Source organism: Osmerus eperlanus, chromosome 16 (genome assembly GCF_963692335.1).
Source record: "Osmerus eperlanus chromosome 16, fOsmEpe2.1, whole genome shotgun sequence".
Taxonomy (NCBI): Eukaryota; Metazoa; Chordata; class Actinopteri; order Osmeriformes; family Osmeridae; genus Osmerus; species Osmerus eperlanus.
The window spans coordinates 9,026,595-9,039,164 of NC_085033.1; the positions used below are offsets into that span (position 1 = coordinate 9,026,595).

The window sequence follows — 12,570 nt, forward strand, 5'->3', positions numbered from 1 at the left end:
TGAATACTGTATTCATTATTTTATATGGGAGATGTTTTCCTGTTATCCAAATTACATTTAACTAGGTCAATTATGGATTAGTATATCAAATGACAATAAAATAGTTCTATAAATTACACTATAAGTAGTTAACATGAAGGTGTTATTCCGTGTTTATTTATTGAATGTGACTCAATGTGTAGCCCAATGTGTAGTGTACAGTGCATTAACATTCGTGGCTTTGAAATAAAACCAATGTACATCTACTAATATTTATGTTCTATACTGCCGTGAAAAGATTTCAAAAGGGTGTCTGTAGCAGATGTTGGATACATGGCATCCCATTCCTGTTATCAAGCATCATTCAAGTTCAACTGATGCGAAAAAACTGTTGGCGGCTGTGACGTCATCCTACTAGAAAGGAGGGTTACGACACTTAAATCCTTTACACAAGACTGTATGGATAGCTGTGACCTAACTCACTCTCTACTGTAGTGGACTTTCCTTGCAAGTTTAATGCTTGTATCAGATTATAATGAAGAAAATACAAAAATGTAGAGTTTATATTCAAAGTTGCATTAGAAAAGAAGTTCACATTCATGTTAAGTGGAACTCCCCTGGAGCAAAATATTTCATCGTAAAATGTGGAGACAAGGAGCCTTTCTAAAGCACATATTAAAACAATAATCAAGGGAAAGTGGGAAAGCAAAAACACATGGATAAACACACATGCATGCTCACACACACAAAGGACCAATGGCTACTTACAGTACTGTAGATTGATTCAAGTTCAAGTCTTTTATTGTCAGATGCACAGAACAACACAAGGTCAGACTGGGCACTGAAATTCTTAGGACAAGACAAAGCAACCTGGCATAACATAACATATAGATTGGTTATGATTACTTTCTTCATGTTACTTTTTCCATCATCTTATCATACCTTACTTACTTGCAAAATAAAGAAATATTGTAACATACAATACTGACTTTATAAGGCAAGTGCATTTTGGGGGTTGGACAAAATATTCACCAAGGGAGCCAATTTGGATTTAGCCCCGGAGAGATTTCCTCTTCCCGGGTAGTGAGGGTGGTCAACTCCAACTCTGACCAGCTGGGATACAGGGATAATCTGTGTAAAAAAAAACACTTGTTTTAATTACACACACTCTTACTCACACACATCAACATACATTCTCTTACCCACACCATACACACATCATACTTTTTCATCAAGCCTCATTACAGACAGATGCTTTGCTGATTTGAATTTAATTTGGGTTTGTGCATGGAATAAAGGGACAATGTTGAATTGAATGAAAGTGACTTGGTAATTGATCTGATATTTAAGCATTCGACATGTGGCAAGGATTAAGGCCTCAGGGAGAAAACATAAAAAAAAGATTAAAAAAGCATTATTTGTCATTACTGAAATGCAACATCACATGGTTCAACAGTACATTTTCAATTTATTTTCACTATATACAGATAAAATACATTGCTGAGCTATCATTATACAAAAGATAGGCCCTAAGCTTGTTTTACAAAAGGATTATGTACACATGAGTCTCTATTTAATTTAAATCATCACTGCAGAACAATTGCGTTCATTTTAAACCATCAAAAAAGTGCAATTTGCTTTTAAGTCACGTTTTTTTCCTCCATAAATGATCATTGAAAATATAAATGAAAACATGAGTCTCTTGACTCATGAGGTATGATAAGTAGAGAAAAGCCGGGTTAACCCCCAGAGTCACTCTGAAACCTTTAGGTCCATTTCTATTAGAGGACAACTACTATACTACTTGAACTACTTATGCACTCTACATTTCTCAGACTACAGTACAATGTATTTCGTCCTGTGCATTCTTCTTATACTTTCTGGATTAAAGTTTTTAGAGGCCTTTTCAGTTTTCAGTTGTACGTGTACAATGGCCCTCCCAAATCAAAGAAGTTCAGAAATTACATAGACATGATACATCAACGTAAAATGGCAGAGTAGCTGACAATAAAAAAGGGGAAATTACGCTTTTATTCTCAGGCCAGAGCCCGTCTGTCGCAACTGAAACCTAGTGATGGAGAGGGAGAGAGAAAGAGGGAGCAAGGGATTTACTTAGTCATGGTGGGCAAACACTGCCCAGATGGTTTGGCGAGGCACCATCTAATTACGTCTAGCATGCTTTCCCCTTTTCTGACAGATAAAGTGTTTCCAGGGGAAGTGCACTGCCTCCCACTGGCAGTTTGTGCATATACAAACAAGAATCTCTTTACCAAGTGAACAGATGTAAATGTACGGACAGTTCGTTATCATAGTTCTCAGAGCAGGAACTGTATAACCTTGATCAGTTTATCATTTGACAGATTTGATATGATGCAACTCAAGTCAGTAAAAAAAGTTTTTTTGAATTTCAATTATTACATTTCTAACTTAGTTAATTATAGTGTCCTTTTAACAATTTTTTTTACTGAGAACTACATTGGGTACTGATTTTTGTTTAAATGTTCTTTACTTTTTTAAACGTATTTGTGATTCGGACTTTTATTTTGACGTCGAAACATTGGAGGACCCGGAACTGTTCAGATTCAGCCGTGCATCTGCTGTAGTAGAGGTGGAGATGTGCTTCAAAGCTAAGGCTTTTTATCATTATTGATACATTGCAAGTTGATTCATCCTTATACTGCAGGCACTGTTTGGCGAAGCAAAATGGGTATGTACTAGTTTGCCGACCTATGTAGGCACAGAATATAGAAGAGTAGCCTCATAACCTAAAGACATGCTTTGAGACGCTTGTTGAGCTGCTAGTGCTGGCTAGTAGCCCAGACATTCTTCCGCTCTCGGGAAAGAGGTACACTCTGGTTGGCTTTTAGTCAGTGGCAGAGATTGTGTACGATTTTTGGGGTAGCGCTAATATTATCAAGTTAGCTATCTTGTTATTGGAGATTTTTTATTTATTTTTTAAACATGAGTTTCACATAAAGATAGTAGGCTACCCATACCTAGATTAATTCATTGTTGGAATTATAACCTTTCCTGTCATATTGTTGATGTGCCGTCCTTTGGCTGTAAATCTCATACACAGAATCCCCCTTTCCTCTGTCATCCTTGGGCCTCCTGGTTCCACCACTGAGACTTATGTCAGCCGTCATGTGGGAGGTGGTAAGACAGAGGAACATAAAGCACTATGGGAAGCTGGAAGAGTTTGTATCCTTAGTAACAGAGGCTATTCCAGAGCTTCTAAGTAACCGACAAAAGAGACTGCTTGCTCTTGGGTTAAGAGCAAAGGTTAGTAATTTTAAGATGCATAGGTGGCCTCATTGATGCCTATAGTCTTTGAGATTTTTAATCGACTGCTGAAGGACTGCTGAAGTATGTTAAATAACCCGGTCTATTCTTGCTTCAGATCACTTTAGATTTACTACGGGCTGAGCATCCAAAGATTAAGACTGTTAAATGTCACCTTGACAAAATGCAAAAGCCATCATCTTTTATCCAACAGGTAAATGTGTCTATAATCTGAAACAAGTACACACAATTCAGAGAAGGTTCTGCCTGTGAGAATTTTTGTTGGCTTTATTCTGAGTCTCTTCTGTTTTAGGCTGATGCAGAAATGGGAGATCCTGAGCTGAACTTTGTGAGGCTGGTTCAAAGCCTTCTGGAAGACCCAGATGGCAGGGAACACTTTTTTAAGGTGCTTCACTGCACAAGCATATTTTTGGAAATGTAAATGTTGTTTACTTTGTCTAATCTTCTTTCTCAATTTAACCAACAGAATGTGTTTCCTGTGGAGTATGGTCCAGATTTTGATACAGCACTTCAAGCACTGGTCCATGAGTTTTTCTCTAGACTGGAGGAGCTGCTGCCAGTACCCGATTTCAAAAGGGTACAAACACCTCTTGTTTCTTTCTCAGGATCCCTGAGAAAGACACAATTCAGCTCAATTAGTTTTCAGAATTATAGATGAACCAGTCAACATCATTCAAAATAACCTTCAAGCTTTTTTGACTTTTTTGCTACAAATGTGATTTCTTTTTTTTTTCAGACTGCTTCCTGGATCAGTGCTGCCCCCTCTGTCCTAGAGGAGTACATACAGTGTGTCTCCAATGGAGATGACCTCAAATTGCTACTTCAAACCAAACAATGTCATGGGAAGTTGGCCAAGAATGGTTTGTCATCAATATGCTCGAAATTAATCAATAAATAAACATATCAGTTATTGTTCATATATATATATTCTACATTTAAAATACTAAATCCTCAAAATTCTCTTTTCATGGTCCTGCTGTGCAGTTGCCTCATCATCAGATTATGGCCTTTTTGCTTCCTTGTCCCTCCCACTCTCACTCAGAGAGATAGATGCCTCCCAACAGATAATCAGTGATGATGAATCAGAAACTTGCCCTGATTATGAAAGCCCCAGGACAATGGATTTGGGGACTGTAACTGACAACCATCGTGACCAGTGTTCTCAGCTGAAGCCAAGTTTAGATGACAATGTAATCCAGACAGAGATGGAAGAAAGCCAAGGAGACTCGAGAAGGACTGATCTCCAGGTAGAGGCAGGGGAAAAGGTACAGAGTCTAGGATGGAAGCCTGAGATTGAAGGAGAAGCTTCAAACAACATTTCTGAATCTACGGTCGGAGACGCAGAGAGGACAAGTGGTACTGCTGCACAGACATTAACGCCTGAAGATGAATTGTCTGCCATCTTGCAAGGTCCCTCCACTTCAATGGAATGCCCTGCCTCCAGTTCCACCACAGCAGGCCATCCACGGCGACGAGTGGCCCATAAATGCAGTCAGTGTGGGAGGTGTTTCATTTATCGCTATGAACTTCTCGAGCACCAGAGACTCCACACTGGAGAGAACCCCTACAAGTGCTCACAGTGCGGGAAGGCATTCAGAAGAACATCCGACCTGTCGTCACACAGGAGGTCACAGTGCACGAATGCAGCTTATATCTGTATCAAATGCGGGAGCAGTTTTGAATCTATTCAGGAGAAGTTCAGACACCAGTGCCCGCAGATGCCCAAGGACCAAAGGTTTGACTGTTCACAGTGTGGAAAGAGTTTCAAGAAGTTTTACATGCTTGGAAAGCACCAGCAGACTCATACCGGGGACCGTCTTCTGAAGTGTCGACAATGCGGGGAAGGCTTCCCCAGGATGAGTGAGTTAAGAGCTCACCAGAGAATTCATCAGGTAGACAAAGCGTACCAATGCAACCAGTGTGGAAAGTTCTTCAGTTCCACAGCCTGTTTGGTAGGCCATGAAAAGCGTCACGGCCAGCAGAGATCCCAAGTGTGTCCCCGTTGTGGAAAGGCTTTCAAGAATAAATATGATCTGAATCTCCACATGCGTACTCATACTGGAGAGCGGCCATATCAGTGCACCTACTGTGGAAAACGGTTCTCAGTGTCAGGGAATCTGAACATACACATACGGACTCACACCGGGGAGAAGCCTTATATTTGTACGGATTGTGGGAAGGCATTCCGATCAGCCGGGGAGCTGCAGATCCACAGGCGCACGCACACGGGAGAGAAGCCATACAAGTGCACTGTCTGTGGCAAAGGGTTTACCATGGCCAGTAAAGTGACACTGCACATGCGTGTCCATACTGGAGAACGTCCCTATGTCTGTCATCAGTGTGGGAAAGGTTTTTCACGTGGGGGTGAATTGAAAAAACACATGCTAAACCACTCAGGAGTAAGACCATATCCTTGCCATGTATGTACAAAGACCTACACTTGCCTCAATCACCTGAAGAGACACTTAAAAACCCATACATAGAACAGTCAAGAAAGTTTCATTTATAGAAGTCAGTTGTCTTGTCAGGAAAACGACTTTCTATTAGACACTAGGCTATGCAGTAAGTTTACTATGTTTCTCTGAGGCCGTTTTGTACATGAAACCCTCACTGGAATCATATTGTCATGTTATACTGATATCACCAAAATACTTTGACACCAATGCTTAGAACATGGTTTGGCAACCAAGGAATTCAGTTAAAGGCTACTTGTGGTTAGTGGTTGGGTTTCCCAATATGTACATAATTTTATACATTCTGGACCAATTTTAATATCGTCATAGATATTGTGAAACTCTTATTTTGAAATAAAAAAAAATCCTAAAAGCTGTATTGGTAACTATCATGTAACTGTGTCCCGTCCCCCCCTCCTCCCCTCCCTCTCGCTCTCTCCCCTTGGTGGCCAAGTTAAACAAGATCCCCCCATATGCTGACACTTTGATATCCTTTAAGGACTTAAGGTGAAATTGCTAAGAAAAGGTCACACAAGCAATTTGCTTTGTACATAAGGGTCAAGATTGTGAAAGTGTTTTATGCATTGCATTACTGTTATAACAGGGTAGATTTACAATGAAACACAACCTGGCAACCGTAGGATCTTGAATAGGAAGGAAGTTGGCGGCTGAAGTTCTTCTAGCAAGATAGCTACTATATGTTAAGAGAAGCGTGTTAATCAGCGCGTACATGTGAAACATAATTTGTCCTTTTATCAGTCTCTGTGACAATACAATTACTAGTGGCGACATGGGTATGTATTTATGCTTCAATTGATAGCCATCCATCTTACTATTTTTGCACTAACAGAAAGGACTACGGCTCGGGCTAATGCTTGGAACGGAACGAGTCGTAGTGCGTTCCATGTTCCAGGTTACAAAAAGCCATGTTAGAAACATCCGTCCTTGCACTTAGTATGTAGGTGCATTGCTGTAGATTATTTTTAAAAGCCATACGCAACAGTACATTTATTTCATGAATGCACTGCATTGATTAATAATACTCAGGATGGTCCTTATTTTGCAAGCTAGCATGTGCTGCTAATGGCTCTGGCCTGCTGTATATAGGCCAGACCATCTTCATCTGTGCAACATCGTCCCACTGCTGATCTGCAGTGGCTCAATGGGACTGTTGCTTTCAAGTTGATAATTTTGTTTATTAAAGATACTCTTTTAATCGATGGGGTATCTAAACGACACTAGTAAGATTGTAGGCTGAAGAGCTAATTATTTTTAATTTAAATTATTAGCTGGGTATACAAAAAATAAATAATATTTGTATTTAATACAACCACGTTTTCACGGATATCTAGGTACAAGCATGCCAACATGCTAGTAGCCTAATTATGCGAAGTAGCCTATCTAGCAAGGTAACTCAAATCGGTGTGAATGTAGCAATGGCTCTGAGGTAAGTTTGTTTACTTTGTCTGGCATATAGTTTTACCAGCAAACGTTAGATGTTTGTTTGTCAGAGCAGAAATGTGATGGCATTATTATGCTCCAAGCTCAAGCACCAATTCTAAAAACCATAGGCATTCGGGTCTTTGAAAACATACAAAGTAATTTGTAAATCTAAGGTATTAAACATGTCCTATTCCCTTCTCACAGAACCACATGTACCCTTGTCATCCTTGGGTCTCCTGGTTCCACCACTGAGACTTATGTCAGCCGTTATGTGGGAGGTGGTACGGCAGAGGAATATAAAGCACTATGGGAAGCTGGAGGAGTTTGTCTCGATTGTAACAGAGGCCGTTCCTGAACTTCTGAGTAAAAGGGAGGGGAGGCTGCTGGCTCTTGGGCTGAGAGCAAGGGTAAGCGCAAGGTCACATGATCCAGAGTCAATTTAGATACATTTTAACATACAACATACTAATGGGAGAAAACTTGGCAAACATCTGTTTCAGACAACTCTGGAGTTGTTGCGCTCTGAACACCCAGAGGATCTCAAGGCCGTTGAAGCTCACCTTGACAGAATCCGATCATCTTGCATTGAGGAGGTGAGGTGCTTGTATGATACAGAAAACATTCAAACAGGGCTGGCATTCCCCTTCATGTGGTAACAGGTGTATACTCTGTGTCAAATGTCCAACTAAAATATATTTCTTATCCAGCAAACAGATGAAGTTGTGATTGAAGCACCTGAGGCTAACTTCATGAAGCTGGTGCAAAGCCTTATCGAGGACTCTGATGGAAGGGAGCATTTCCTTAAGGTAAGATGCCACTGAACCTGATAAAGGTTCATGTTTTGAGCAAGAGCCCTTCATTGACCTGCCCTAACACTTCTATCAACATCTTTCCTACATCCTCTCCATTGGTATCATGATCACAGAACGTGTTTCCTGTAGAGTACGGGCCAGATTTTGACACAGCACTTCAGACTCTGGTTCATGAGTTCTTCTCCAGACTAGAGGAGCTGCTCCCAGTGCCAGACTTCAAACAGGTATAAAGTCTACAAACAACACTGTTAATCTGATCTTTTGTGTCCTAGTACTTTCCAATTTGCACGCTAAGTAGAAGTGTTTAATTTTGCATAGTGTAAAAATACTTAAATTAATATATTTCTTAAAATCCTAGACTGCTTCCTGGATCAGTGCTGCCCCCTCTGTCCTAGAAGAGTACATGCAGTGTGTGTCTAATGGCGATGACCTCAAGTTTCTGCTGCAGAACAAGCAATGTCACGGAAAGTTGGCAAAGAGTAGTACAAGTAAGCACTGATTATTATTCCCAACTCAAGTCATTCTTATTCTCCCTAAATAAATTCTCATCTCTAATTCTCATCTTTACTTTCAGCTCCTTTTAATACAGAGGATCACATTGTATCTTCCTTATCTCTCCCAACCTCACTCGAAGTGATCAACTCATCCCACCAACAAAGGGTCTGTGAAGAGGATAATGATGGCGTTCCTCAGTCTGTGATGCTTGATGATGAAATGTCAATCAGTTCTCAAGTTCCTTCCACCTCAACTGAATGTACCACACCTTCTAAATCCCCTCGAGTCAGACAGCAGGTCCACTACAAGTGCCCCCAGTGTGGGAGGACATTTAAGTATCAGTATGAACTCCTTGAGCACCAAAGATCCCACACAGGAGTCAAGCCTTATAAGTGCTCAGAGTGTGGAAGGGCCTTCACCACAGCCACTGCCCTTGCTGGTCACAGGCTAAGAAAATGCCGGAACGCTGCTTATCTCTGCATTAAATGTGGGAGCAGCTTTGGATCTTCCGTCGAGAAGTTTAGACACCAGTGCCCGCAACAAATACAGGGCAAGAAGCTAGACTGCCCACATTGTGGAAAGAGCTTCAAAAGGACAAGTAACCTGAGGGACCACCTGCTCACTCATGCCCAGAACCGGCTCTTCAAGTGCAGTCATTGTGGGGAGGGTTTCCCAGGAATTGGTGAGTTGAAGTACCACCAGAGGGTCGATCATGACAAACCCTATCAGTGCAGCCAGTGTGGCAGGAGTTTTATTTCCACTAAATGTCTGGCGAAACATGAACGACGCCACGAGCAAGCTTTGTCTCAGTCAAAAGGAATGGGTCATGGGGCTGCCAAGTCAATGACTGGCACTAAACACAAGAGAAGTCCCGTTTCTCAGACTACATCCCTCTCAACCACATTTTCTGTGTCCTCCACGAACAATGCAGCAAAAACTGTCTATCCACGACAGAGATTCGCCCACAGCTGCCCCCAGTGTGGGAGGTGTTTTAGGTATCGATTTGAGTTTCTGGACCACCAAAGGTTCCACACGGGCGTAAAGCCTTACAAATGTTCTCAGTGCGTGAAGGCCTTCAGAACAGACGCCCACCTGGCCGGGCACAGGAAGAGGAAGTGCAAAAATGCCGCCTACATATGCACCAAGTGTGGGATCAACTTTAGATCTCTACATGACAGGGTCAGACACCAGTGTACACAACAGGCCCAACGTTATGACTGTTCACACTGTGGCAAGAGCTTCCAGATGTCCCACCTACTGAGGAACCACCAGCTGAGCGAACACCAGCTACCTTACAGCCAAGACCACCGTTTCAAGTGCAGGTACTGTGAGGAGACTTTCCCGGGGATCAGCGAGTTGAAGTTGCATCAGAGATATGATCACGACAAACCCTATCAGTGCAACCAATGCGGCAAGAGTTTCATTTCCGAGAAATGTCTGACAAACCACGAGCTGCGGCACAGCGAGGAGAAACCAGAGGTCTGTCCCCACTGTGGGCGGGGCTTCAGGAACAGGTATGACCTGAAGCAGCATGTACGTACCCATACAGGAGAGAGGCCATATCAGTGCACGGAGTGTTCCCAGTGTTTCTCCACGGCAGGAGGTTTGAGAAGTCACATGAGGGTCCACACAGGCGAGAAGCCCCACGTCTGTCCAGACTGTGGGAAAGCTTTCTCCCAGATGGGAGCTATGCGGACCCATAGGCTCACCCACACAGGTGAGAGGCCATTCAAATGCACCGTCTGTGGCAAAGGATTCACGATGGCCAGCAAGGTAACGCAGCACATGCGTGTGCATACTGGGGAGCGCCCCTACATCTGCCCTGAATGTGGGAGAGGTTTCACAGAAGCAAATGTGCTGAAACAACATATGCTGAACCACTCAGGAGTTAGACCATACCATTGTCAGATTTGTACTAAGACCTACACATGCCTCAATCACCTGAGAAGGCACTTAAAGACTCATGCTCAATGACTGATTTGAAACCTTGTGAAATTTCCTTGTTATGGTGAGTGGTGGGGTAGGACCCAAATGCAGGAGAGGTAGCCAGGCAGAGCGTCAAAACAAGGGTTTATTTTTGAACTCAGAAACAGACAGGATACAGGATAGACAGTGCAAGGACAAGACACAGACTGGACACAAAACAGAAACCTAAATACACAGAACCAAACAAGACACAGGTGTACACGATAAGACTAACGAGAACTGAAACCACTCAATGAAACACAGGTGAAGACAATGACAGACCAGGGGAACAATAGGGCAGGGCAAAACCAAAGAAACGAGGGCACGGCTGTGGAAGTGACAGTCCTTGCCTGGCTGTTCAATCAGTTGCGTTCTACTTCTGTACTGCTGCAGAGAAAAGGCATACTGACTCGTGTTCTCACTGTACTGTAAGCCTGAAATTAATGAGGGGAAACATTTATCACAATTGACTTTGAAATTGAAGATTTTTTTCCTAAATTATTGTGGAAATATTAACAAAGGATGTCACTCCATAACTGAAGCTGCTTAAGTTTCCACATTTAAGAATGAATTCTTCCAAATAAGTCAAAAGTTCCACTTACTATTGTGGTAAAACATGAGTGCTTCAATAAGAGTTGTATGCTGTTGAAAGTATTAATTCTGCTTTCAAAAGCAGTGATGATAATTGTATAAATCAGTCTGATATTCATTTTGAATTACTCAAACATTTTGTTGGAGCTGGGTTGATATTTTCTGTTTACCCCTTCTGTTTGAAAATACAGATTTTCATGGCATTCAAATAAACTTTTTCATACCTTTCAAAATAAACGACTGTCCTATTTTTTATGTCCCGATATAGAGGGTCCAGAAAGACAGGGCTGCTCAGTGTTATACAAATGGTAGCAGAAACCTTATCCAGAAATGCCATTTTAGAGATTGTCCACTAGCGGGCAGCAGGTAACTGCAAAATTCTAATCCAAGGGAGTGGTTTAGATAAAGTTTTGAAAATGGGGACGGGGGGATTGGACATTTTGACCACTGGCGGTTCATGTGGTGTATTTCCTGCTATTAACATTGTTTACATGTAGGTCATTAGAGTCTTGATGAGTTCTTCCTCCATCAACTCTCAAAGCACTTCGTAAACGTGCAACTAGCATTCTTTTGATGTTCCCAAATTATTTTTGTTGGGCTCACCAGTCCAGGGCAGAACAACTAGAACCATCAGTTACATCAACATATTCTAAATGATAACATGTACATGCTCTGAGTCACACTCTAACACACATGAAATACACACTGTAATCTCCTCCATATGGGCTTCACTTGCATGAAGATTTCTTTCTCGCTTTTAACCGAAAAAGAACAAAGAGTAGTGGATTCCTCTGGAATTTTGGTTGCACACACTTCTCATTTTCATCTGCCTTTTGTTTCGCGTTTGCAAAGCACCCCACCATCAGTTCTCCCATGCAGGGACAGGATTCTAAAGAAATCTGATGCAAATTATGCAGAAGTTACCTGTCATGCAACAAAGTCTGGGAAGGAAGTGGCCCATGAACATTGTCTCTTAACAAAAGTTAAAAAAGTTAAATGTGAACTTGTCATTCATTTTTGTCTGTTTCATGTTGTGATCATCTGACCGGATCACTGTTGGCATAGCAGAATGGAGGATGCCTGTGTAATGAGCTGCATCTCAGTCAGCACTGACTCATACATCATTGCCAAACATGTTTTTTTTCAGGGCAAAAACAGTTGTTTTTTATCAGGAATCAGAACTATCAATACTATTGCAGTAATATTTTTATAGGCCATCCATCAGTGGTACATGTAAGCCCAGATGGCACAGCTGAAGAGTGATGATTCATTACAAAACACTACACTTACATCAGTGTACAGTACACTTCCCGATATGAACACACACAAACATAGTCGCCAAAAACCCCAGCAGATTTACTATGAGAGTGTGCTAATAAACAAGATTATAACCAGATGTTTCCCTCCCCCATCCTACTCTTTCCTTCCCTCCTTCTCTCACTCTCCTCCCTCCTACCATTTTTTTTCCCTTCCTGATCGGCACCATTTCTGGTTCTCTGGCAACTAATGTGTCCCCTCTCTCGTTCTTA

General features: G+C 41.8%; 2 protein-coding genes across 2 annotated transcripts; both read left to right on the top strand.

The window, feature by feature from the left end:
- The first annotated feature begins 2,541 nt into the window (after window positions 1-2,541).
- On the top strand, window positions 2,542-6,073 carry zgc:171422 (uncharacterized protein LOC100001353 homolog). Its single transcript, XM_062480934.1, has 7 exons — window positions 2,542-2,686; window positions 3,059-3,261; window positions 3,380-3,475; window positions 3,575-3,667; window positions 3,749-3,859; window positions 4,019-4,142; window positions 4,267-6,073. The coding sequence occupies exons 1-7, from the start codon at window positions 2,683-2,685 to the stop codon at window positions 5,763-5,765; spliced, it is 2,130 nt and encodes a 709-aa protein (XP_062336918.1). The 5' UTR covers window positions 2,542-2,682; the 3' UTR covers window positions 5,766-6,073.
- A 144-nt stretch (window positions 6,074-6,217) lies between these two features.
- On the top strand, window positions 6,218-11,266 carry LOC134036139 (zinc finger protein 665-like). The gene is made up of 7 exons (XM_062480928.1): window positions 6,218-6,529; window positions 7,383-7,585; window positions 7,679-7,771; window positions 7,886-7,984; window positions 8,104-8,214; window positions 8,349-8,478; window positions 8,565-11,266. The coding sequence occupies exons 1-7, from the start codon at window positions 6,526-6,528 to the stop codon at window positions 10,457-10,459; spliced, it is 2,535 nt and encodes an 844-aa protein (XP_062336912.1). The 5' UTR covers window positions 6,218-6,525; the 3' UTR covers window positions 10,460-11,266.
- Window positions 11,267-12,570: the final 1,304 nt, after the last annotated feature.

Coding starts and splice junctions, on each gene's coding strand:
- zgc:171422 (XM_062480934.1), top strand. Junction 3,262..3,379: donor CTCTTGGGTTAAGAGCAAAG/GTTAGTAATTTT, acceptor TTCTTGCTTCAG/ATCACTTTAGATTTACTACG. Junction 3,668..3,748: donor GCAGGGAACACTTTTTTAAG/GTGCTTCACTGC, acceptor TTTAACCAACAG/AATGTGTTTCCTGTGGAGTA.
- LOC134036139 (XM_062480928.1), top strand. Junction 7,772..7,885: donor GATCATCTTGCATTGAGGAG/GTGAGGTGCTTG, acceptor TTTCTTATCCAG/CAAACAGATGAAGTTGTGAT. Junction 8,479..8,564: donor GTTGGCAAAGAGTAGTACAA/GTAAGCACTGAT, acceptor CTTTACTTTCAG/CTCCTTTTAATACAGAGGAT.